This window comes from Mytilus californianus, unplaced genomic scaffold, assembly GCF_021869535.1.
Source record: "Mytilus californianus isolate M0D057914Y unplaced genomic scaffold, xbMytCali1.0.p SCAF_17, whole genome shotgun sequence".
Classification (NCBI taxonomy): Eukaryota; Metazoa; Mollusca; class Bivalvia; order Mytilida; family Mytilidae; genus Mytilus; species Mytilus californianus.
Genome location: NW_026262659.1, coordinates 8220709 through 8246491, shown reverse-complemented (window position 1 = coordinate 8246491; position 25783 = coordinate 8220709). Strand labels below are relative to the sequence as shown.

General features: G+C 32.0%; 2 protein-coding genes across 2 annotated transcripts in view; both read right to left on the bottom strand.

Moving 5' to 3' along the window:
- LOC127726461 (vascular endothelial growth factor receptor 1-like) overlaps window positions 1–6987 on the bottom strand; it is a 49336-nt gene extending 42349 nt beyond the window's left edge. The window contains exons 1-2 of the mRNA XM_052233839.1: window positions 6860–6987; window positions 1882–2175 (exon numbers count right to left, since the gene is read on the bottom strand). Of these exons, the coding sequence (XP_052089799.1) occupies window positions 1882–1900 (19 nt within the window). The 5' untranslated portion in view covers window positions 1901–2175; window positions 6860–6987. The remainder of the gene's footprint in view (window positions 1–1881; window positions 2176–6859) is intronic.
- A 1952-nt stretch (window positions 6988–8939) lies between these two features.
- On the bottom strand, window positions 8940–24519 carry LOC127726460 (cell death abnormality protein 1-like). Its single transcript, XM_052233838.1, has 6 exons — window positions 24388–24519; window positions 15570–15734; window positions 14581–14826; window positions 12947–13084; window positions 9226–9389; window positions 8940–8978 (listed from the first exon to the last, which is right to left on the bottom strand). Exons 2-6 carry the CDS (start codon window positions 15652–15654, stop codon window positions 8940–8942), a joined length of 672 nt encoding a protein of 223 aa, XP_052089798.1. The 5' UTR covers window positions 15655–15734; window positions 24388–24519.
- Window positions 24520–25783: the final 1264 nt, after the last annotated feature.

The following is a 25783-nucleotide window of genomic DNA, read 5'->3' as shown; positions in this document are numbered from 1 at the left end:
ATTTATGTTTTATTTTCAAACTATTGAGTGTTAACAAAATAGATTACCTGCATGAAATAACTGACCTTTGACAAATGTTGAAGCAGTTAAATTCATATATCTGATACTCGAAAACACAATTCAATGAAACAAAAAATTGTAAAGAGTAACACGAAATCCTGTAATCATCGGATCTAGGAACCTATTAGTCGATGTTTCCGTTGATCGGTGCACCATAAGGTATTACACAATAAATTCAAGAAAACTACGCATGCGCTTAATTAAATCATTTAGTTCATATTTTGATTGAAGACAACGCATCAATTGACGTTTCTCTCTATTTCCTAATGGTAGTTCAATATCGAGGTATTATTTGGGTTACCTGATTGATTTGGAACATCATCGCTCCAGGAAAAGTTTCATTTCGGAAAGACATTCGCACTTTAACAATGCGCACAACGAAATCCGAGCTACTGGTGTAATCGAAGTGCGGAATTCCCATAGTGCCATCCTACGTGTTCTTATTATTGCTTAATACTTATTTTCCGTATTTTAAAATATACACAAATAAAAAATGGAGATATTAAGACATGAGGATTTTCAGAAGCAAAATAACGAATAGTTGTTTGAACTAAATCTGTTTGTTTCTTTTACTCATTTAAACAAAACAATGTAAAGAATATGAGTTCCTCATTAGAAAGCACAAAACGGAGATTCTTGAATAGTATAAAACGTCAACTCAATTATTGAGGTCATAAGATGGCTTGAAAGCCATGTTTTCCAAAAAAAAATATATACACTACCATAGAAGTGACCACTGCATTTTGAAAATAATAGTTGGTTTTGAAAACAAAATATTTGATGTTTGATAAGTAACCGTTTCATAAAAAGGCTCATCAAAGATTCCAGTAAAAAGTATCAAAAGTTCATGGAAATGATATTAAAACATTTGTGCAGGGGATCGAACTACTCAGCCTTTAAGTCCTTTTTTAAATAGGTGTAAATTATGATATTTTGTTTGAGAAAACTACATTTTACACAATTAACTGAGTTGTTTTACTCTTATTGTTCAAGAACACCCAACCTATTTGGAATCTTATGAAAAATATTTTTGGTATAGCTTCCCGTATATACCCAGGGGTCTGAAAAATACTCCCGCTGAAAAGACTGGACAAAAAAATAAATAATTTCAAGGTCAGAACAAGTTCAAGTGCTAGAGAAGGTAATGTAAAGTGGTGTTTGATTCACAAACCAAACAATGTCAAAATTTCTTTTCCTGGCAAATGTACCTTCAATATTATCAAGATAAAATGTCAATGTCTACGAATGATGAGGTGTATATAACCACTATCTAAAGTTATGTAATTATATTTAAGGGGTATGTTAACAGATGTTGTAGTTCTAGTTTAGAGATAATTATGCTTCTTTTTAATTATTACGACCTTGATCTTTGACCTAGTAACCCCTACACTCATAGAAATATTCCTCACAACAGAGGAGTCTTATCCACACAGGTTTGAATGTATGATTGAAATGTTTTATCTAAACATATCCCACCATTTCAGTAAAAGCTGCAGTTTAACCTTTTAATTAATGAACTTAAAAAACACAAGACATTTCCGTCTTCAGAAGAGACCAGGCCTATTGGTCATAAAACCTTTCGAGTCAGTTTTTTGTATTCGTACTCCAATATCAACCAATCAAAATGCTGTATTCAATGTTTCGAGCAAGATTTTTGAGCTTTGAGCACTGAGTCAAGTTTTATGACTCCAAGCCCATATAATCCTAGGATAATGGATACTGCCTTGTTAATTAATGTCAGGAAGAAAACAATGTTTCTGCCCAAATGTCATTCAGAAAACTATAATCTAAATAAAAGAGAGGTAAATCCATTTTACTTACTAAGGTACCTGAGAACCATAATAAGGGAGTCTTCTTTCCCATCTTTGGATGTTGCTTTACATTCGAATTGGCCATCAAAGAACTGGTTAGGGTAGAGCAGTATAAAACCAAGTCTTGGGTCATAAGACACAGCAGTACTGTCTCCGACCTCAACCTCCTTATTTTCAACAGTATTAAGCAATTTGACTTTCGTAGACGGATCTGTTACCCGACAAGGTAGATATGACTTTCTATAGTGGTAGATTGTCAAATTCAGAAATTCTGTCCATGTTGGTGCAAATAAATTGTTTGGATCTACAATTAAGATACATTTAGTCAAGAACCACAATTGGTATCAATGTTTGGATTTTTGATTTTTTTATGACAATTATAAAGTTATGTGGAATCCTTGTTAAAAATTCCACAAATGTTATCTAATTAAAGGCCAGTCTGGATTAGTGAATTGATCTCAAGGAAATTTGAATGAATAAGACCTTGGTAGTTTCTTAAAAATATTAAGCGTTAACTACTTTCTACCCGGGGCAAATGCAAGTTTCTTTTCAAACGTGTATAGGTTGAATAAAATGTCTTGTTTAATTCAAATTAGAACTAAAAGGCAGAAACAAATATTTGATTTTCGCCCTATTTATGAGACGTGTATGTATGTGTGTGTGTGTGTATGTATGTATGTATGTATGTATGTATGTATGTATGTATGTATGTAGTAAGGAAGTGTAACAAAGTCGTTCAAAAGAGAAATACGGCTGTATAAAAAAGCAAACGTAGATATTTTTAATAACATGTTAAATTCTGTTGATTGGAAAGAACTCTTTTCTGGTGTTCATGACGTTGATGAAATGGTCAGTACATTTACCAAAACAATTCTTGACATTGCAGGAGAGAACATTCCAACTTGAATTGTAACAATATGTGGCAACTATAAACCCTGGTTCAATAATAAAATTAGAAAATCAATTCGCAAGAGAGATAGACTTCGAAAAAAGGCAATCAAATCTAAAAAAGTAACCGATACTAATAAATATAAAAAACAGAGAAACAGAGTGGATAATATGAAAAAAGAAGCGAAAGAAATTTTGGAAACAAATTTGATAAATATAATATTAGATAATGCCGGCAATTCTAAAACTTACTGGAAAATTGTGAAGATGCTGATTAAACCCAATAAAGGTTTCTTGTAATATACCCCCACTCTAAAATATTTTAAACGATGACAGTTTTGATAACATTGCTTACGGTGACGACGAGAAATGCGACCTTCTAAATATTAAGTATTTCTGTTTTATTTCATCGTTGGAAGGAACTGATGCTCAATTACCCGATTTTGATGAAAAAGACTATTAATCTATAGTGATTAATACTAATGAAATTGTTGATATCATCAAACTTCTAAATCCCAACAAAGCATCATGTCCCGACATCATAAGTCATAAGATACTCAAAATTTGACCCGATAAAATTGCAATTCCACTAAGTATGATATTTAATAAATCATTTCAGCAGTGCAAGTATCAATCTAGCTCGAAAATTGCAAATGTAATAGCTTTATTTAAAAAGGGTGACAATTCATTACCTTCCAATTATCGACCAATACCACTCATTAGTTGTATAAGTAAAATCATGCAACGTGTTATACATAAACATGTTTCAACCACTTACAAAGAAACAAATTGATATATGCATATCAATCTGGTGTTCTCCCTAAATGCTCAACTGTTCATCAACTATTAGCAATATATAATTGCATTTTTTGCGGATTAGTTTTTTGTATTTTACGATTTTTCAAAAGCCTTTGATAAAGTTTGGCATGATGTACTTGTAGATAAAATGAAGGCTTATGGTATAAAAGGTAATCTATTAAAATGGTTTAAAAGCTATCTGAATGATAGAAAACAAAGTGGTTATTAAACAGTTTTCTACTTCTTCAAAACTTTGCAATAATTCTGCTGGGGTTCCACAAGGGTCTGTCCTCGGACTATTGCATTTTATATTATTTACATAAATGATATTGCGGCGCTTTATTCTCTCTGCAGACTCTTTGCAGATTACACATCGTTCAGCTATGCAGATCACGATGCATTGCAGATAGCATCTGTTATAAATCACGACATGGATGAGCTGATCGAATGGTCTCAAAAGTTTTTAATATCTTTTAATCCTGATAAAAAAGAAATTATGTCATTTTCGAATGTTGACATCCCAGAAATGAATTTTACATTTAATGGAAAAACATAACAGTAACTAATGATCACAAACACTTAGGGGCTACATTTACAGTGATGCTAAATGAAATGTTCATATTGACAATATTATTTTAAGTGTATCTAAACATATAAATATGATAAGGAAACTGAAATATAGACTTAGTAAAAAAATGTTGAATCTAGTTTTAATAAGACTTTTATTTGAATGTACCAGTGAAGTTTGGGATAATATGAGATTGGGTAATATTAATAAGATGAAGCAATTACAGCTTCTAGCTGCTCGAGTAGTAACGGGTTTACCTATTTTTACAAGCTCAAGGGTAATTTACTAGGAACTTGGATGGGAAACGTTCGCAGAAAGAAGAGAAAGATGAAAAATTCAAATGTTTTATAATATTACACAAAATAATGTATCAGAATATTTGAGTAATCTAATTCCACCAACAATCCAAAGTATGACTGTTTATGCATTACGCAATGGTAACGATATAATACTTCCGTTCTGCAGACTTCCATTAACTAATGAATCATTTATACCATCAACTATACGTCTATGGAATAAACTTGATATTTCAACCCGTGAAGCAGATACAATAGGAAAATTAAAAAAAAGAAACTAAAAAAATTAAATCCCAATAGTAATAAATACATGCCGAAACATTACGATTTTGGAAGTCGTAAACTTAACATTGTGCTTACTCAACTTCGATGTTCTGCTTCCTTCCTGAATTATGATCTGTCTAGAATTAATTTTATGATCCACTGCGGTGTGTATCGCAAAGATTCGCATCATTTCTTTTTTAAATGTATATTATATTCAGAAATAAGAAGTAAGCTTTAAGAAAATCTTAGCTGGCTCCCAAATAACTGTCCATTAAATGTAGAACTATTAACCTCGGGTAGTAGTCTACTTACTCAGGAGCAAAATGAAAATATCTTCAAACATGTGTTTGAGTTTATCAGAGGGTCGAGTAGATTCCTTACTGTAGATAGTAAAACTTGACCACATATACATCATCATTTAGGTTCAGTTGTGTCTTTTTTTTTTTTGGGGGGGGGGGGTTGTTTTTGTTTTTATTTTTATTAATTTATTTACTTGTTGTTTTTTTGTGTTCTTTTATTTATTTATTTTTTTCTCTCTACTTCTTTTGTGCTATTTAATTTTTCTGTCCAATTTGTACAAATGTTGAAACAATATGTAATATATGCATGCTCTTATATATTGTATTGTTAAATATGTTAAATGGAGAAGACTTCATAATATAAAATAGAAAATGTGGTATGATTGCCAATGAGACAACTATTCACAAGAGACCAAACGGCCTTCAACAAAGCCTATACCGCATAGTCAGCTATAAAAGGTCCCTAAATGACAAATGTAAAACATTTCAAACGAGAAAACTAACGGCCTAATTAATGTACAAAAAAATGAACGAAAAACAAATATGTAACACAGCAACAAACGACAACCACTGAATTACAGGCTCCTGACTTGGGACATATAAGTCTGTTTGACTTGTGTCTCATCCAATTTGTGCTTATGCAAATACAATATGTTTAAACTAAACTTAGTGCTACGTTTGCCCACACCTTTCAAATCCAGGTAATGTTAACCTAATTTTGTTTAAGAACTTAAAATTTAATTAAAGTTTAAAACCTCGGACTACTCAAGAGTAAACTAAATTTCCTGAGTAACAAGACACAGTAACACATGAGAAATCTAAAGGTATTCTTTCTCATATCAATTGTTATTAATCGTTGTCTTGTTTAGAAACTCCATTTTCATTAGAATGATTCCCTTACCTTGACAAAATATATAATAACAACGTGACACCCTATCAATAATAAGAGGCAACCGTTATTGTCAAACATAAGTAATAATAACCAAAACTGTTTAAGGTAGCTGTGGTGTCTAAATGTTCGATTGATTTTCTTACACTTTTGTGAAAGACCTCTGGATCAATGTACTTTCAAATTTCAATATAAAAACTGGGGGTCACGGGCCTTGTTTTTTTTTCGTTAAAATACATTGAAATTAACGTAATCACAGTTATTCTATATGGATTATATAGGGAAAACTTCATTTTTTCTTAATTGAGGAGTCGTTAAACGATAGGATTAATTAAAATTTAATGAGAGAAATGCATTTCATAAATACATGCATGCCCTTGATTTTAAAAGGATTGATGTCTGAAAATTTTGAATGCATTAAAGCATAATCTTTGAATTTCAAGTTTTAGATATTTCTGTTATATATTGAATGATACTTGATATAATATTTCTGAATAAAAAAATATTTTTGCAACATGACTAGAATGGATGCTCAGAAAAAGACTTCCGATCTATATTAAGTATGTTCGAGTTTAATTTTCAATATTTCTAGGGTCTATATTTTTGCAATGTTTTATTTTTTTTTTTTTTCAATTTACTAATTCTGCACTTTTTTTTAAAGATAAACATGATGCTAGGGATATTTGTCGATATATCTCTTGATTGACTGTTAGTACGCGAGGGTATTACTTCCCTCAGTAGCTAGTACCTCGGCACGAGCATGGAAATTCGAATATTCTTTAATTGAAATTTGATGTTATGAAATTTTGGAAATAATTTTCAGTTGAGGAATGTTGTGTAGCAAAATTCGTGACGTTAACGTTATTTCACAGAATGATCTTTATCATAAAATTAGGGGAAAATTAACCAGTTGTGAAAATATCCACTAAATCATTAACTCTTAATTCATAAATCTCCAATTCAAATCTGTAACTGTTAATATTTACCGCTAATATAGATATAAACTTTGGTCCCAAAATGATCATTATCAGCATAGTAACATTTATATTCTCCTGTGTACGTGATATCTGGGTTAAAAACGTGATACAAAGCTGCAAAGTTCCGGCCAGTTTCGCTTCCGGTAAGTTTAACCTTTGTTATATTCAAGGGATCGAAGTTAGGTTCTTCCTACAAGGAAAAACAAACAGTAATTTTATTAATTATTACAGCAGTTATTTAAAGAGCTGTTATATAAAACAGAGCGTGTGCTGAAAATGTAATCAAAGAGTCAAAAACGGTTTTAACTAATCCCATAAAGGGCAAACAAATTTTCCAGTTTGGTAAGAAGAAATAAAAATTTACACATTGGATATTTTGGAACTGTAATGCGTTTATATTATTTCACTTCAGAATGTCTTTTATATTTGTAGTCGTAAACGGGGGAATGAATCAAAGAGCAGAAAACAGCCCAAGGCCACCAAAGGGTCTTCAACACAGCGATAAAATCCCGCACCTGGTGGAAGGCTTCAACAGGCCCCTAAACAAAAATGTGTACTAGTTCAGTGAAAACCGACGTCACACTAAACTTTGAAACATATAAATGAACTCAAATTAAACAAACGTTCAAAACTAACAAAGGTCAGAGGCTCCGGACTTGAGACAGTCACAAAAATGCGGCGGGGTTAAACATGTTAAATGAGATCTCAACCCTCCCCCTATATCTCTAGCCAGTGTAGAATAAACAAACACACATCAATACGCACAGTAAAACTCAGTTTAAAAGAAGTCTGAGTCCGATGTCAGAATAGGTAACAGAAGAAACTAAGCAAAATGACAATGATACATAAAGTAACAAAGGACTACTAGCAGTTACTGACATGCAGCTCCAAACATCAATTAAACTGATTGAAAGATTATGTCTTCATTATATGAAAGTCAAGCAAATTCCCTTTCGTCAGGGGTTTAGTATCCTACCATTTATGAAATATATGAAAAGAACATAACCCGTATCATGCCAACAACTGGTTTTTAGAATAAATGTGTTTATTTCCGATGCGAAGACCCTATGAGTGAATCAATATTAATTTCAAAAAATGCCATCTTTAATGACCTGACAACAGTATCGTAACTATATCCTTCTGTATAAGTCTTTTGAAAGGTTTGGTAAGCTTTTGAGGTAAATGACGACATGCTTGGGCTTTGTATAGATTATTACCATAAAAGATAAGATGTGAAATACATGAACGTATAAGATGTCTACATGTTGATTTATATTTACAAATGATGTCCTTGTACCGATGATAAAATTTAGTAAATGATTTGACAAGTTTGTGATATCGAAAACCGTGGTGTAATAATTTTTCAGAAATACAGAGATTTCTTTCGTTAAAATCAAATACGTTGTTACATACACAAGCGAATCGAACAAGTTGAGATATATAAACGCCATAAGATGATGCCAATGGAACCTCACCATCTAAAAATGAATAATTAACAATAGGAAATGAAAAATTATCTCTTTTATCGTAAATGTTGGTATAAAGCTTTCCGTTAAAGATATAGATATCAAGATCATGGACACGGCAGTGTTCATTATTAGTTTAAGCTTTATTTAAAGTCAGTTCAGCAGGATAAATCTCTTAGTGTACATACTGAAGTCGACATCATTGACAGCCAATATATCATCCAAATATCTAAAAGTGTTATTGAATTTTTGTATCAGTTGTTGTTTCGATGGATCTTTGCTGATTTTAGTCATAAATTGTAACTCGTTACAATACAGAAACAGGTCCGCAATCAGTGGTACAGTTATTCCCCATTGGAATTCCGATAACTTGACGTTAACCCCTCCCGATTTGAGACCGGACGTCGATCTGAGTCTTACATATATAATCGCATTTTCTGACTTTTTAAATTGCCCACTTTAATAGCCGTGTGAAATTTTTCTTCATAGCATTATTTGTATGCAGCATTTTCTGCAATAACTAATCTCACATTTTTATCTTTTGTTCAACAATGGCAAAATAAATTCACAAAACAATATAATTAATCTACATTACATAATATTTGTAATACAAATTCATGAAATCAGTATCCAATCAGTGTTTTGGTAATTGAAGTCATTTCCTATCGTAATTGAAGTTCTTTTTACATAAGCTTTAACTATTTCTGTGAATTGCTGTTACGGATTATATTGTCATCGGATAAGTGTCAGACTTATTTTGTTATTAGGTTGTTGTACATTATTTTTGCATTATGTTTTCATTGTCTTGTAAAACAACACATATTAATAAAGTCTAAACTTTAGCTGAAACCACTTATAAATGTGGTTCTCCATCATTTATGTATTTATATGAACATACAAAATACTTACACTGACTTTACTTCTACGTAAAACTATAAGCTTTGAAGGATATGCACCATGACATTCTATAGTAAAGTTGTGTCCCGTGGGTATCACATGATCTCCTGAGTTGGTCTCATTGTAGCTGGTGTAGCTGTCTCCAGTAGGTCGTACTTTAATATCTGGAAATACCGCTACAAAATATAGGAATGTTTACATTAGAGGCAACTGTAGTTATCTGATGTTCACATCTCATAATTCCATTACAGTGGGGACGCCATGCATCGGAACCGCGCCTTCTTTCATATTACTGACATACAACAGGTCTCAAAAATCTGGAACCCAATAATTTAACTTTATGAATATTAGATAAATTATAGAAAGGTTTGAATAATATCCATAACAACATTTTTGTTTATAAGAAAGACATGTGGCTAGATATTGACCATTTTCAAAGAAATCACACATCTCAATCCCTGTCCTCCAACACAGCAGTACGACATTTTAATATTTACACACGGTCACACTTTCAATACCTTTCAAATCAATGGAAATATCTTATAAGGTTTAACAACAAGTAACCTTTATAATCAGAACCACAATCTCAATTGATGTTTAATTGTCTTTAACACATGTACAAGTGAAAGGAAGCAGCTAAGTTTGAATCTAGGAATAATTAGTTACTTCATTTGTTGGTCACATATTTGAAGTTTGAACAGAAATTCATACACCAAACATTTACATTTCATGCATTCAGTTTTGATTTTTTTTTCTCAAACTACGTACATAGATTATGTTAACAGCTTTAATCATCTCATCACATCTCTAGTTGGCAAGTTTTGCTTACATATTCATATTTTTCTGTACCTTGCTTGTTGCAGAACAAAGAACGGATGAAATTAGTGGATAAACACAATACTATAAATTATAAGTTTGCTACTGACCCCCTACGGATCCATAGAGGGTTATTAAAATCCATATGTAGTGAGGCCGAAGGCCGAATCTCCTATGGAATTTACTCACCCTCTATGGTCTGTAGGGGGTCAGTAGTGAACCGTATAACGAATTTATCACACACGGGGCTTTTCCTGCTGTGTTTTGTAGAAAAATAAACAATGAAATACAACAACATCAATAGATGACGTCACCATTAACAGTAGACGTGACGTCATGAACCCCCTATGAAATTTACAAACCCCCTACGGATCCAAAGGGGGTCACCACGTGACGGCGTTTAACCAATCACAACGTCATAATTTACCCGCGGTGCGATAAAACACATCATTGGCGTTCATAAAAGCTTTAAAAAACAAGAGGCTCTCACCTGTATTTCAGAGGAGAAGATTTTTAAATGTTAGCAAACTTGATGAACAAATTGTGTAAAATTGTCTTTAAAGGGCAATAACTCCTTAAGGGGTCAATTGACAATTTTGGTCATATTAACTTTTTTGTAGATCTTACTTTGCTGAACATAATTGCTGCTTACAATTTACATATATCTATAGTTATATTCAAAATAATAACAAAAAACTGCAAAATTTTGTTAAGACTACCAATTCGGTGGCAGCAACTCAACAATGGGTTGTTCGATTCGTCTGATAATTTCAGGGCCGATATATCTTGACCAATTAAACAATTTTACCCCATGTCACATTTGCTCTAAAAGATTTAGTTTTTGAGATATAAGCAAAAAAACTGCATTTGACCCTTATGTTCTATTTTTAGCCATGGCGGCCATGTTTGTCGATGGATACAAACTTCGGATACAATTTATAAACAAGATACCCTAAGAAACATTTAGTTAAAGTTTGAAGGTAATTGGCCCAGTAGTTTCAGAGGAGAAGATTTTTAAATGTTAGCAAACTTGATGAACAAATTGTGTAAAATTGTCTTTAAAGGGCAATAACTCCTTAAGGGGTCAATTGACAATTATGGTCATATTAACTTTTTTGTAGATCTTACTTTGCTGAACATCATTGCTGCTTACAGTTTATATATATCTAAAATTATATTCAAAATAATAACAAAACACTGCAAAATTTTGTTAAAACTACCAATTCGGTGGCAGCAACCCAACAATGGGTTGTTTGATTGGTCTGAAAATTTCAGAGCTAATAGATCTTGACCAATTGAACAATTTTAATCCTGTCACATTTGCTCTAAAAGCTTTAGTTTTTGACATATAAGCCAAAAACTGCATTTGACCCCTATGTTCTATTTTTAGCCACGTCAGCCATGTTTGTCGATGGATCAAAACTTCGGATACAATTCATAAACTAGATACCCTAAGGAAATTTAGTAAAGGTTTGAAGGTATTTGGCCCAGTAGTTTCAGAGGAGAAGATTTTTTAAATAGTTTACGACGACAGACGACAGACGACAGACGACGACGACAGACGACAGACGACAGACGACGACGACAGACGACAGACGACAGACGACGACGACGACAGACGACGGACGACGACAGACGCCAAGTGATGGCATAAGCTCACATGGGGCCCTTCGGGCCCCGGTGAGCTAAAAACTGAATACTTTATATTTTGAACAATCATTATTTATTTTTGATACTAGTCAATTTCAAGACGTTTTCCGTTGCTTTGATTAATCACCCAAAACATTGTTGTGTGTAATTTCCAATCATATGATAAAAGTAGCCATCCAGATGTTAGAACATCATTTTTGATACTTGATTGTTTGTATATATCAATCATGTGATTAACTCTAGGTTTTATATTTTATATCTAGATGATTATTGTTTAAACCTACACTTAACTCCAATCTAACTTTCTTAATAATTTTTGTGATCGTTCATTTTTGCTGATAGATTTTCAGCATTTTTAAGATGGTAATGTATATGTTTATCAGCAATGCCATCTGAATGGCAGTGGCATCGTAGAAAACACCAGTAGGCAATTTTTTGATATTTTCTAGTTTTTGTCTATCGTTTGTTAATTATTATGAAAATTTGGTGGCCTTGTGTTTTTTTTATTTTCCGGAAACCATAGACGATTATTGTCTATAGTAAAAAGAGGGCTTAGATATGAATGGATGTTCTATGATTGCATATGAGACAACTATCCACCCAATACGTATTGTCTTTTCACGAATAAAGATAAGATATATAAATTTCTGTCAAACCAATACCCTTTTTATTTAAAAACTAAAGGCTACAAAGAGCCATAGTTGCCCACCTGGTATGGTTGCATAAACTTGTTACAATGCAATAAAATATTTGTGTAAGTCGACGTCATGTAAAAATTTGCACCGGATATTCTATAAAAATATTTTTAAACTATCAATCGGGTTCATTCGAGATGACGTTTACCACATAGAGGAGCCCAAAACATTTCCAAAAAATGAAATGCGCTAATACTTATAAAACTCCAAAACGAATATCGTTGATTTACTGTTAGTGGTTCTCCTTAAAATGACCTAATCACAAATGTTAACAAATTGTTGACGCCGTCGGAAACAGCATACGTTTCGCTTTTTGGATCCGCCAAGGCTAGACAAAAATTATCGTGTAGTGGTGTTGCATACCATCATACACATCTATTGATGAACTTTATTCTCCAATAGCTAAATCCTTACAATACTAATTCCACAGCAATGTATGTTATTACTTGTAAGACAAAATTTTGGACCATAAACCTGTAAAATCTACTCGGGATGTCTCTGATCACCATTGGACACATTTACGGAGTTGTTACATTTCCAGAGCCTTTAAATCCATAAACTAAGATACTTACGTTTCTGACAGTTAAAACCATCCCATCCTTGAGCACATCCACTGGAACACTTTCCAATGATACTTTCACAAGCCTCACTTTGATCTTCACAATGACATTCATATTCACAGTTGTTCCCAAACCGTCCAGCTGCACAGTCTAGTATAAAGTATATTTATTGTGAAATAAAGTGTATTTTATATCAAAAACTTCCACTATCTGGACATGTTATACCCTTTAATGCTTTGAAATAATAAAAAATTAAACGTAAATAGTAAATATTTTTCGTAATATTAAAATAAATTGTAATTAAACAAGTCATTTATTGAATATGTTACCTTGAATGAAATTTATAAAGTCTGAATACGGTAGACAGAGAGCAAAGTCTTTTATATTCTACTTAATATCATACAATATACTTAGTTTCACTGCCGACGAATGACAAAAAAATAGGGGTTTAGAGTTTTTATTCTTCAGATATCTTGTAATTTTTCTATATTAAAGATCGAAAACTTACTTATGAGATTTATTCTGAACGTGAAATATTTTATATTTATTTCCAGTGCCTGAGGGAGATATGAAGATTTGTTCACCCAGCAAAATCATATTTCCCGAGGGCATCGCCTGAGGGAAATATGACTTTTTGAGGGTGAACATAATTTCTATACAATTTTGTATATCCACTTCTAAAACAAAACACGACATAAACATTGATTAGCAATACCAATGAAAAGTTAATCATTTATTCTATGACATATTCAAGTGTTTCTCTATTTTGTTTTACATCTGAAATAGTTTTGAACACAACAATGATTATACTATTGCTATCGTAAAAACAAGTTCAAAACGTTATGTACATTTACCGCACTTAACGTCGCACGAGGTAGTTCCGACATTTCAGAGGGAAATATGATACTCAGACGCGAATATGAAGTTTTGTCCAATGTCACGTGGGATTGTTTAAACCAATCAAATGCCGATTTCGCTATCAATATTTTCATACAGTGGAATATTATCATTTGTTTTGTAGGAAATTAGATTAACGATCCAATTGAATGTGAAGATGTGTGCAGTTTGTTTGTCAATACGTTTTATAATTGGCTTGGTAGTGGATTATTCACTTCAGTCGAAGGAGTCTTTGGCATTTCGAAATTTGTTTTATAAGTTTCATCCAAAGAAGCAGTCAACAAATACCAATGCCATATTATTTCTTACTAAAAATAAATTACCACAAAGATAAACGATGTGTAAAAATGCTCAAGCATTATCCAAAAGATATTAAGTTCACAAAATAAACTTCAAACTAGCGTTCATCATTACAGCTATGCGATTCTACTACTAAAAGTGACCGTTTTATTTCCAATATACTGTGCTAAAAAGCATACATTATAAGCTTTCTCTGCGATTCACTCAATAGTTCATATTCTACATAGGACCTTGGGTCCGTCTTACTCTTCTTTACTACAACTAAACATTGAGGCAATGTGTTTACTTACATCATAACTCTGAATAGATTATATGCAGCATTAAGACACAAAATAATGTATATATGTTCAACAGCTAATAAATTCCCATCCATCCACGAAGGATATAAAGCATCACATGCTATACAAGCTCTAAAGTGTCGAGTGAAGCTCTAGCTTTTATATACGTACTGCAATTGGTTATATAACAATCGTCCCATCTCACGGTTTCGTTGGTTGTGAAACACCAGGGTCGAAAATAGTCTGGGGTAGTTCGGCAGTAATTTTCTGGCATCGTCTGCTCTGGAAAATCTGTTACTTTATAATCATGACTATGCGGTTCCTGGGTTTCCCATCTCTGACAGGTGTCATTATATTCAGTCACTGATTCTGTTCCCATATAACTGATGGCTTGTCCATTGTAAAAGCAGTTGTTTGCTGTTAGGAGATGTACAAAAATAACATGGTGCATGCTTCCAGTTTTTTTTTCATATTAAAAAATGAGTAACATAAAATATAAATTAAAAACTTAAATACTAATAATATTTTAATCATTATACTATAGGAAAAGATAGCATTCACATTTCGGCATAAAATTTTTAATTTCTTAGTTGGTCTCACGAGGGTATATGTTATTGTTGTTCAATAAATTCCGAATTCCTGCTGCATATATTGCTTTATTGTAATTCAGAAATGACATATAAATTACAATCTGAGGTGTTCGATAGCAGTGCACATTGTGTTTATATTGCTAAATTGTCATGAAATTCCTATTTTCTTTTAAATTTCTTGAATTTCTAAATTAAATCTTCGTTAAAGACCAGCACATTTGCATTTCCCTTTTGGTTTGATATTCAATTGATTTTAAAGCTTTGCTAAATGAAAGTGTCTCCTTATTCATTTTTTTTAGATTATCTATTTGTCACTGAAAATAGATTTGAAGTGTTTTCTGACTGTTACCATATTAACATGATGAAGTAGAAATAAATTTTCACCATGGTGTAATGCATTTTTGATATGATTTCCAAATAGATTCACATACAACAAACTAAATGTTACCGACATGATTTGAAATGTATATCGATGATACGTTTAAAATCTGAACACCATACCAAAGAGGTTAAGGAGTCATGCAAATGATTTCCATTTACCTACATTCATTTACAACAGGAACTACTTACAAAGCTGACATCGTGGTCCCCAAAATCCCTCCGCACACCTTCCTCCAGGGCATTTTCCTGTCTTTTTATTGCATGCTTGGTTCATGTAACATCGACATCGGTAAATACATTTATAACCAAACTTTCCATCCGGACATACTTCTGACAAGCTTGACAATTCGATTTCTGTCATATATATATACTATTACACACAAGACTATAAGATAAAAATAGACTTACAAAACAAGTACTGAAAACTAAACAAAACAATACGGATTTTCTTTATTCAAATACAAAGACAGTTTGGTTATAAACGGTTGACAAAAAATGCCAAAAATGCCCAAATGTTGGCATATTATGGTGTCTATTGTACATTTGTTTTAAGACAATGTGTGCTGTATTACTGGGAATCTAAAACAACGCTAGTAATAATATATATATGTAGGACTCTAAAGTGCGATTGTACTCTAAAGTGCGACGGTCACGCTAAAGTACGATGGTCTACGCTACAGTACGATGGTCTACGCTAAAGTGCGATTGTGTCAGACGCTAAAATGCGATGGTTGTTTTTTTTTTAAGTGCGATCAGATATTACGCTAAAGTGCGATGATATGACACGCTAAAATCCGATGGTGTAACGGGAATGTGGTTCATGCAATGGTTTGCTTTTGTTTTTGAGTTCCTATTACATTTTCGTTTATTGTTTTATTTATATATCAAGCCGTAGTCTTTCTCTTTTGAATTCTTTTACACTGGTCATTGTATAACCCTATATAGCTTGTTATGCGTCATGGGACAAGGCTTTACGTTGAAGGCCGTATGATTATTAGTTGCATACATGAATGACATTTGGGGTTGGATGGATAGTTCATACTTTATCTTCTTATTTCTAATTAAAGTACGATAGTTGTCCAAAAGGTGTAATGGTTACATTGCAGTATAGTTAGTATATCTGGAATTTAGTGGAAGTCGTTTTTTTTTGTATATTTTATATTTGCTGTTGGTTTGTTGTTTTTAATTTAAATCAGGTTGCTATTTTACTCGTTCAAATTGTTTTACACTTGTTGTTTTGAGGTCCATTGTTCTTAATAAAATAACATGATGTGTAAGACAATGCTCCGCGTTAAAGGTCATACTTTAACCTAAAGTTGCATACATCAATGACATTAGGTCGTGGGTAGAGAATTTTTGTCGTATTGGCAATCATATATTATGATGATATCTTTCGTTAGGTTGCTGTCTAGTTGACGTATATTCATTATTTAACAGAAATAACAAACCATATTGTAATTTTTTTATAGAATTATTCAATTAGAAAGTCAGAAAGACGACTTTTTTTGTGGCACCCCAGCTGGGTTGATTAAAGTTCTTTTTACAATTTTACAAATTAAGTTAACCTCTTCCAGCAACGACCAAAAATGTTCCCGATTGTGATCATTTGTTTCTCTCTTCCTTTTTTTCTTGTGTAAAAAATCCTTAATCTGGACAAACATTCTCGTCATGATGCTGTCTAACGTTGCTAACGTCGATAACTTTGCGGAAAAACTCACTTTAGCGTGTTCAAATGAATAGCACAGACCATCGCACTTTAGCGTATCAAACCATCGCACTTTAGCGTGACCATCGCGTTTTAGCGTCCCCATCGCACTTTAGAGTCCTACATATATATGTTCCGGACCATATGAGTATTTGACCATACGCGTATGGCCATAACCATTTGCGTATACCCATATGGTCCGACCATACGAGTATGGTCGAACCATATGAGTATTATACTCGTTTGATTATTAACGGGCCAGACCATATGAGTATTTAGACCATATAAGTATTTTTCAAATTAATTCTAAAGCCTTCGCACGAGCACACAGCTCGTTCTCCGAACCTAAAACGGCTCAAGTTACTAACTGAATTCCTTAATCTTTACATATTGTCTGAATCTTGGTGTATCTGTTATCTTGCCTTCGCTAGAATCAATTTAGAGCGTTATATCTTGTCGACGTTTTCGTCCGTAAGTTAAACCACAAGCTTTTGAGACATGGATCTTTTTTTTCTCTTAATGTTTAAAGTACTATTTCAGAAAAAAAATGTCTTCTTATCTCTGCTTTTTTTCATTTAAATATATTATTGTGCTCTTTATCATTTTCGTCTATTTTTCTGTTATTGTAAGATCGTATCAATAGGAGCGAGAACACATTAAATAACTAAAAATAATTGGAAATATCTAAGAAAGTTTGATTTACTAAAACACCAAAGTAAATTTTAAAAAAGGAAAGAAAGAGGGTTAAATGACCAAAGTTCCTGTGAGTTAAGCAATTGACTTCTCGTTTAACAGTTCATTTAGTTATTTCTCGAAGTATTTTTCATAAGTCGACATATTACGCTTCGTATACATATAATGATAAATCAATAATGACCATGTAAAAATGATTTTACTATAATTCTTACTCGTTAGTAAAATTCACTTTGTTTCATTAATCATGTAACAATGATTACGATATGATTGAATAAGTAAAAATTTCATTATTAGAAACTATTAATTCATGGGAAACCTTTTCAACGGTCATCGTGTTAACTTACCGGACCATACGCGTACGGTCGGACCATATGAGTATATACGCTTGTAAAAATAACGACGGTATTGATAATAAGGCTTAAGATATCGTGTATAAAGATAATTTCATGTACCTTTACTAATGCACTGCTAGTTTCAAAGGGTATAATCAACTCGGGGCATCGACATAAACATAACACATCTTTCTTAAATTTTCCGTAATGAAAAGTGAACACTTCAAAGAATCAAAGTTTGGACGTACCAAAAAAGTCTTCATTTTTTTCAACGCAAAAATATTCAATAGGAGTACTAGTGTTGAAATATTACCTCCCCTGTAAACACTGAAAACTTTATATTCCCATGTTTGTTCCGTTTTAGAAAGGACGGTATAATTACAAATTCACAAGAAAGTGTTCTGGTAAATAGCAACAATAATAATGAATTGAAATAAAAGCAAAATTTCCATATAATGTTATCATTTCCCTCCTAAAATAGAAAACGACGAGTACAGCCCGTCAAAAGAGCTATGTGTAAAAGTGATTTAAAATGGTGCTTGGAGAATATTTTCCTGGAGTACCAAATCTGATTTATTTTTCTACTGGCTGTATAAATCCTTGAGCCATGCCAACTATCCGTAATGTATGCAGCCAGATTAGTGAAGTTAAGAGACAAAATTCCAAAGGAATCGATTGATATGCAGCAAAGATTAGCACTTTTGAAATTAAGTATCTAAGCAATTCAATCTGACCATATCCCCATGTTAACATTGAATTTAAATAGATCAAGAAGAATTCAAAAACATGTATAGAAGTTAACGTGACAAGGGCAGACTGGTGTACTCAAAATCTTAGATTTGAAAAAATAGATATATTTTAGGAAATTGGTTACATGCTGATGAGGACTATGTGAAACACTCCGAAAATTGATGACCCGAAAGATCTCTCAATTTTGAATGTACATGATAATTCCATTTTCTTTTTATCTATATGCAACAAGGATTAACATTTTTAAAGTTTCCGTTTAAAAGCTTCAAATGCAACTACCTCGATAAATAGTGAACATAAAACATCGTGTATTCGGATATTTGTTTCTTATAACACAGTTCAACAAATAATTTCTTTAAAACGTACGATTGCTGTTTAGAAATTACTTTTGATCAGTATCGTTACCATCATTGTTTTACAATTGATTTTTTCAATTTTTTGGAAAGAGATCAATTTTCTATTGTTCTCGCCTCATCATTTTTGCTTCTGTATTACCCGTCGACTTATGGTCACAACCTCGGTTACAACATAGATAAGTCCGTTGAGTATGGTTTTGGTAAGGACATTTAGATTATAAAACTGCCATTACCATGTTACCATGTATTAGACCTATTGATGTTAAGAATAGATGTCTAGGGGAAAAAGTATAAAAAAAGTACCGAACTCTAAGGCTAATTCAAAATGGGGAAGTCCATTAAAACTGACAAAATCAAAAGCTATCTATTAACGGAACAAGTGAAAGCAACTGCAATTTTTCTGAAATGGATGGTACAGGCATTTTCTGAAGAATATAATGAGTTAAAGCTAGATAAACCTGCATCTTGTATGACAGTTGTTTATAGTTTCGTTATATTGACAAAATTGGGTGAGCAACCCAACCAGACATAACAAGTTAATGTGACTATAATTGGGATCATGCAGTCAAAACTGTATGAAAAACGAATCGATATTATAGTAGGAAAAAATAAAACCAAAGGATATGAAACTTTATGATTTTCCCTTTTCCCCTTTTTAACCCAAACTTTAGCAGTTTTAACCTACAAACGACAATCAATACATTACACTTATCGACCTCAAGTAGGTTTTACATAAGCTGGTGACCCTAAGATATTCAAATAAAAGAATTTCAATGGAAATTAGTCTTTCTTGTCTATCAAACTATATACTTGCTCTTAATACATTCAACACTTGTCTTATATGCCTTGAATTCAGAATTCTATCTACAAATCCGAAGTAATGACATAGAGCTAACTTGACAAGCTCAAAAATTCAGATGCAACAGGAATATATAACAAGAAAAACAGAATGTATTCGATATCACCTGTATTTTCTATATGGATATCAAATTAATATGATTAAGACAGCAAATTCACAAACGTAAGTCGATGTGATATCGTGTTAGTTATGAACGATGATTAACGATAGTTAGATGATATGCTACATATAACGATATCATTTATTTATAGTTCAATTTGTGAAGTATAAGACACATTAATATAACATAATAAATTATTGCTATGACTTTTTTTCAAACAAGATTTGATTGATTGATTGGTGTTTAACGAAACTTTTATCACTATTGAACAAGAACTATAAAATTTATAACAAATATATTATCATATATACTTTATTATATACATCATAACCTAAAACAGATTAGTGTTTGGTTGACCCGAAGATCTAACAGCTATTCTAAAATTGATTTTATTTATAATTTGCAAGAAAAAAATATAAATTTATGATTCCGCCAGATTATGAATAATTTCCCAATCATTAATTATCGCATTGAATGTTTATTGAACAAACCTAGTATTTTAATCATCATCATCATTCAAGTCCAAAACGTGCACTGCAAAACATTATTGACGTTTATAAAAGCTATAAAAAAAAAGATTGAATACGTTATAGTTTGAACGTATGATAGTTGTCATTTTACACACGTTTGCCGTTGCTTTGATTAAATACCTAAAACATTGTTTTGTGTTCTTTCTAATCATGTGATAAAAGTAGCCATTTAGATTGAGAACTTAATTTTTGTTACTTGATTGTGTGTATATATAGTGCGGTGAATGAGGGCAGATTTAAAAAAAAATTTAATCCCCCCACCGAACATCAAATAAACTCATCAAATATGCTAAATATACGGCTCAAATCTATTTATATTTGAAATCAAACCTGTTTAACTTACAGTGAATTTAAAACTTATACACTGTTTAAATGTAACACAATGTAATGCACATTTCTTGGCAAAATAATTGTAATTTCTCCCTAGCAACAAATCTTTGTCCATAGCAACGGCAATTTTTTTTCTATTTTACAAGATTTAACTTTTCATACATGGCATCAAAAAGATAATTCAATATGCAAATTGTAAAAAGTAACAAACTCCAAAGAAAATGTCAAGGATAAAAATCAATGCTGAAATATCAACAAACAAAACCTCAGACAAACTACAGAAATCAGGCAAACTACAGCAATTCTTCAAGAGAACGTGGTAACTAAAAACACTTCTTAGAGTCCATCTGTGGAGTAAAAAAGTGTACCATATGGTGAAATTGCTGGTTGATACATTTTTTCATGAATTAATACGTGTACACCTTATATATTCTTTTAATTATACCGTATATTGATGAAATTAACAGATTTGTCTCTAGTGCTTGGTGGAGTTCTTTTAAGTGTTTAATGCCCCAGCAGTAGTGGGGTTTCCCTTATTAGCAACATGAAAATAATTTTGCGACAAGAATACTAATTTAGCGTTAAGAAATCTTAATATGAATTATCTAAAATAAATAAATATAGAAACATGCATTTTACGGTGTTTTTTTCAATATACGTGTATTTTCATTACAGTACTTCATGATAGCTTTTATAACTTGTGGCGTAAAGTGAAATACAAGTAGTTAGCTTGGTAGGTGTAAAAACAATACAGATTTTTATTAGAAATCATGAAAGTTTATTTTTTAACAGCCTGACCCCTTATTCTCGTGTGTACTGATATACAACAACGCCAAGCATGGTAGAGGGTCTGGGTGTTGGGTCATCATATCTGTATTCTTTAAATTTTTCTCTATTGTTTATATATTTGTTTAATTCGTTGTTGTCATTGTGATTAGTTTGATATTCGTTTGATATCTTCCGCCTTTCTTTTACAAGTCTTAGAGACGTATGACTTGGCCTTTGATCATCATGACTATATTCATCATTCATTATGTCAAAATAATTCACAAAACAAAACCTGTTTACTTTGTTGGAATATCCCTTTATATGTAAACAATAAAACACTTATTATCTTTATTTTATAGGAATACACTTACCTAAGCATGATTAAAAAAAATGTTCAAAACATAACCTTTGAAAAGGCTGCAGACGTGTAGGATGCGAACAGACTCAGGCTGCGAACGTGTAGGGGGGCGTTAATAGGAGCGAGAGTGAATAAGAGCAAACATGATTTGGGGTGAACAGACCCAGATTCATTACGATTTAACCTTGTCCGTTCTCTTACTTTACGTTGCCACATCCAAATGCTAGAAATTTGTATACAATGCTTTTTTAAAGACATATCAAATTCAAATTAGGGTGGCATCATTTTCAAAAATAAATCTCATGTTTCTCACCATTTATCAAAATTTAAGCATAAACTCTTTTAAATTTGTTTTCAGTATATTTTTTTTTCTGTAGTAACAAAAATTGACAAAAAGAATGTAATCATTTTTGTTTCAAACATGTGAAATAGCCAATAATAATTAAAAAAAAACGGTAAAACTAGCTATTATTACAAAAATATCCACTATAACATGCAAAATTTGAAAAAAAAAACAGGATCATTTTTAAAAGAATTGGAACAACAGAGAGAATACAGGGATTCTAACCTAAACTTACAAATCCCTTTCTTTAACTCATTGATTTTAACCATGCTAACCTCGCGGCTACTAACTCATACTATACGACTGCCTACTGTGTCTATATAAAGGTACAAGCCCTATGTGTCCGATGAACCGATGTATATCAGATGTTTATTTAAATATATAAAATAGACATCTATAGTGTAACCCATTGGAAGCCGAGAGGTTTCGTCAATGTGTTGATGTCAGTCACACATAACAGATTTCAAGGAAGGGTTCGATTCCCAGTGAAGGCATATACAAATTACAAAAAATAAATGTAAGTTTTTAAATTAATTCCATTAGTGAACAGAAATCAGTAAATTAGCCAATTCAAACTTAATGAAATTAGGCACACAAAGGAAACAATTGAATATAATTTGGTGAGTCAATTTCAGCGGCAGATTTAGGAAGCGTTGATTCTAGAAAAAGAATCCACGGTAAATGAATAGGCTGACGTCACCACAATGGTTTAATATGTCCACACATCTTACTTGCCTTACATGGACACATGTCTGTACATGAAAGGTTCTGCTCGAAGCAAACACATTATTTTGAGCACACAGATTTTCCTTTACAAGTACAGACAAGGTCGTGTAGGAAGTCCGACGATATTTGACCCTCGAAAAATACCGTCTTCAAACCATCCTTATAAATGCGGCATCCAAACTTTAACGGAGGTCTAAGAGGTGGTTTAGGAAGGTGATGTATCATACTTGTCTGCAAAGATGATCGAAGCAAATGTTGCCTAAATGTTGATTCACAATTCCATCGGATTGGCATCGGCATCGTAGAAAATACCCTGTAGCCTTTTTTATGATATTTTTTCTAGTTTTAATTTGTTATTTGTTTATTAATATAAAGATTGGTGGCCTTGTATTTCATATTTGTCGAAAATAAAAGACGTTTATGGTCTAAATTAAAAGAAAAAGGCATAAATATGATAATAAGGGGATGTTTTAGTATTGCAAATGAGACGACTATCCACAAAAGACGTAATTCATGTTCAAGAATAAAGATTTATCATGTCAAACCCATAGCCTTTTTTTTCATTTAAAATATAAATAGAGGCTACAAAGAGCCCTAATTTCCCACCTGGTATGTTTGCATAAAATTGATACAATGCAAAAAAGAATATTTGTGTGAAGTCGTCGTCATGTAAAATTTGCACCGGGTTTTTATCAAATGTTTTTAAACTATCAATCGCGTTCATTCGAGATAACGTTATTTACTTAGCGGAACCTAAAGCATTCCAAAAAATTGAGATGTGCCAAAAACAAACTTCATTGATTCACCATTATTGATTCCCCTTAAAATGACCCAATCAAAAACTATAACAAAAAATTTACAACATCGGAAACAGCATACCTAAGTCTCGCCTTTTGAATCCTTTAAGGCAAAACAAAAATGATCGTGTAGTGATGTTGCGTAGAATCATACACACCTAGTTATCAACTTTATTCCGAAAAAGCCTAATCCTTACAATACTAAGACCACAGCCATGCAAACAATAACTAGAAAAGTCCACATTTTGGACCATAAACATATAAAATTTACGCAGAGTGTTCCTGGTCACCATTGGACACATATAGAGAGTTGTTTACATTTTCAGAGCCTTTAAATCCATAGACTGTGATACTTACGTTTCTGACAGTTAGAACCACCCCATCCTTGAGCACATCCACTGGAACAATTTCCATTGACACTTTCACAAGCCTCGCTTTGATCTGCACAATGACATTCATATTCACAGGTGTTCCCAAACCGTCCAGCTGAACAGTCTAATATATAGTATATTTATGATAGAATAAAGTGTATTTCTTTTGAAAAACTTCCACTATCTTGACATGTGATACTCTTTGGTGCTTTGAAATGATTTAAACGTCCAAAAAAAAAATGTTTTTAGTTATTATAAAACAAATTGTATGTACACAGGTCATTTATTGAATATTTTACCTTGAATAAAATGTATAGTTTGAATAAGGTAAACTACCGAGTGACAAAACGAGTTAACAAACATTTAAAAACATTCTTTGAACACTACTATGGATTTTCAGGGTCATCTTAGGTCTTTTTTCTCACCATATATCTTGTCCTTATAACTTCATTATATCCAATTTCGAAACCATTGCTAATGAGATATATCTTAAACGTGAAACATAATTATATGTTTTGTATGAAATTAAATCAACAAACTAATTGAATGTGAACATTTGTGTGGTTTGTTTGTCAATACGTTTTATTGTTGGCTTGGTAGTGGATTATTCATTTTTTCGAAGGAGTCATGGGCATTTCAAAATGTATTTAAAAGTTTAATCCATAGAAGCAGTGAAGAAATTTCAATGCCAAATTATTTCTCATAAAAAAATTTCACAAAAAGGTGAACGTTGTGTAAAAATGCTAAAGCATTATCGAAAGATATTAAGTTCACAAAATTTCTTTCACACTACCGTTCATTATTACAGCTTTCCCATTCTGATTCTACTTTCCAATATACTATACTATTAAGGCATACATCAAATGATTTATTTGACCTGGGGTCCGTCTTACTCTTGATATCTACTTTTAAATATTAATTCAATGTGTATACTTACAACATAACTCGGAATATTTAATATGCAGCATAAAGGCACAAGTCAATGTATATATATATATATATATATATATAAACGCCTGAAAAGTGTACAAAACAACACCAATAACAAAAAAAAGAAAACTATAAATGTAATTATTTATAAATATTTCGGATAACAGATATCCTTCATCAGTATGATTATGATCATTGATGTCAAAAGAATCATATCAATCTACTTTGATCAAACTATAACAATCTTGAAATTTATACAATAAAACAGTTAAACCGAACATCATAGTATAGACGCTTGTACAATTCTAAAAATTTTAAACATGACATAGGTTATATAGCTATTTACAACAGAGACTGCAAAGATATGCTTCAAATAAAAATAGTAATGTGCGATATGAACTGGCACAATTCTAAAATTTAAAAGGTGACGACAGTTACGATGTTACAGGAAC

Bases quoted from the DNA above. Each gene is read 5' to 3' on its own strand.
- LOC127726460 (XM_052233838.1), bottom strand. From the start codon at position 15,654: ATGAACCAAGCATGCAATAAAAAGACAGGAAAATGCCCTGGAGGAAGG. The intron at 9,390-12,946 runs GTAAGTATCTTA...TATATTTTGTAG, and splicing joins TGGTTTTAACTGTCAGAAAC to CGGTATTTCCAGATATTAAA. The intron at 8,979-9,225 runs GTAAGTATTTTG...CAATTACGATAG, and splicing joins TACGTAGAAGTAAAGTCAGT to GAAATGACTTCAATTACCAA.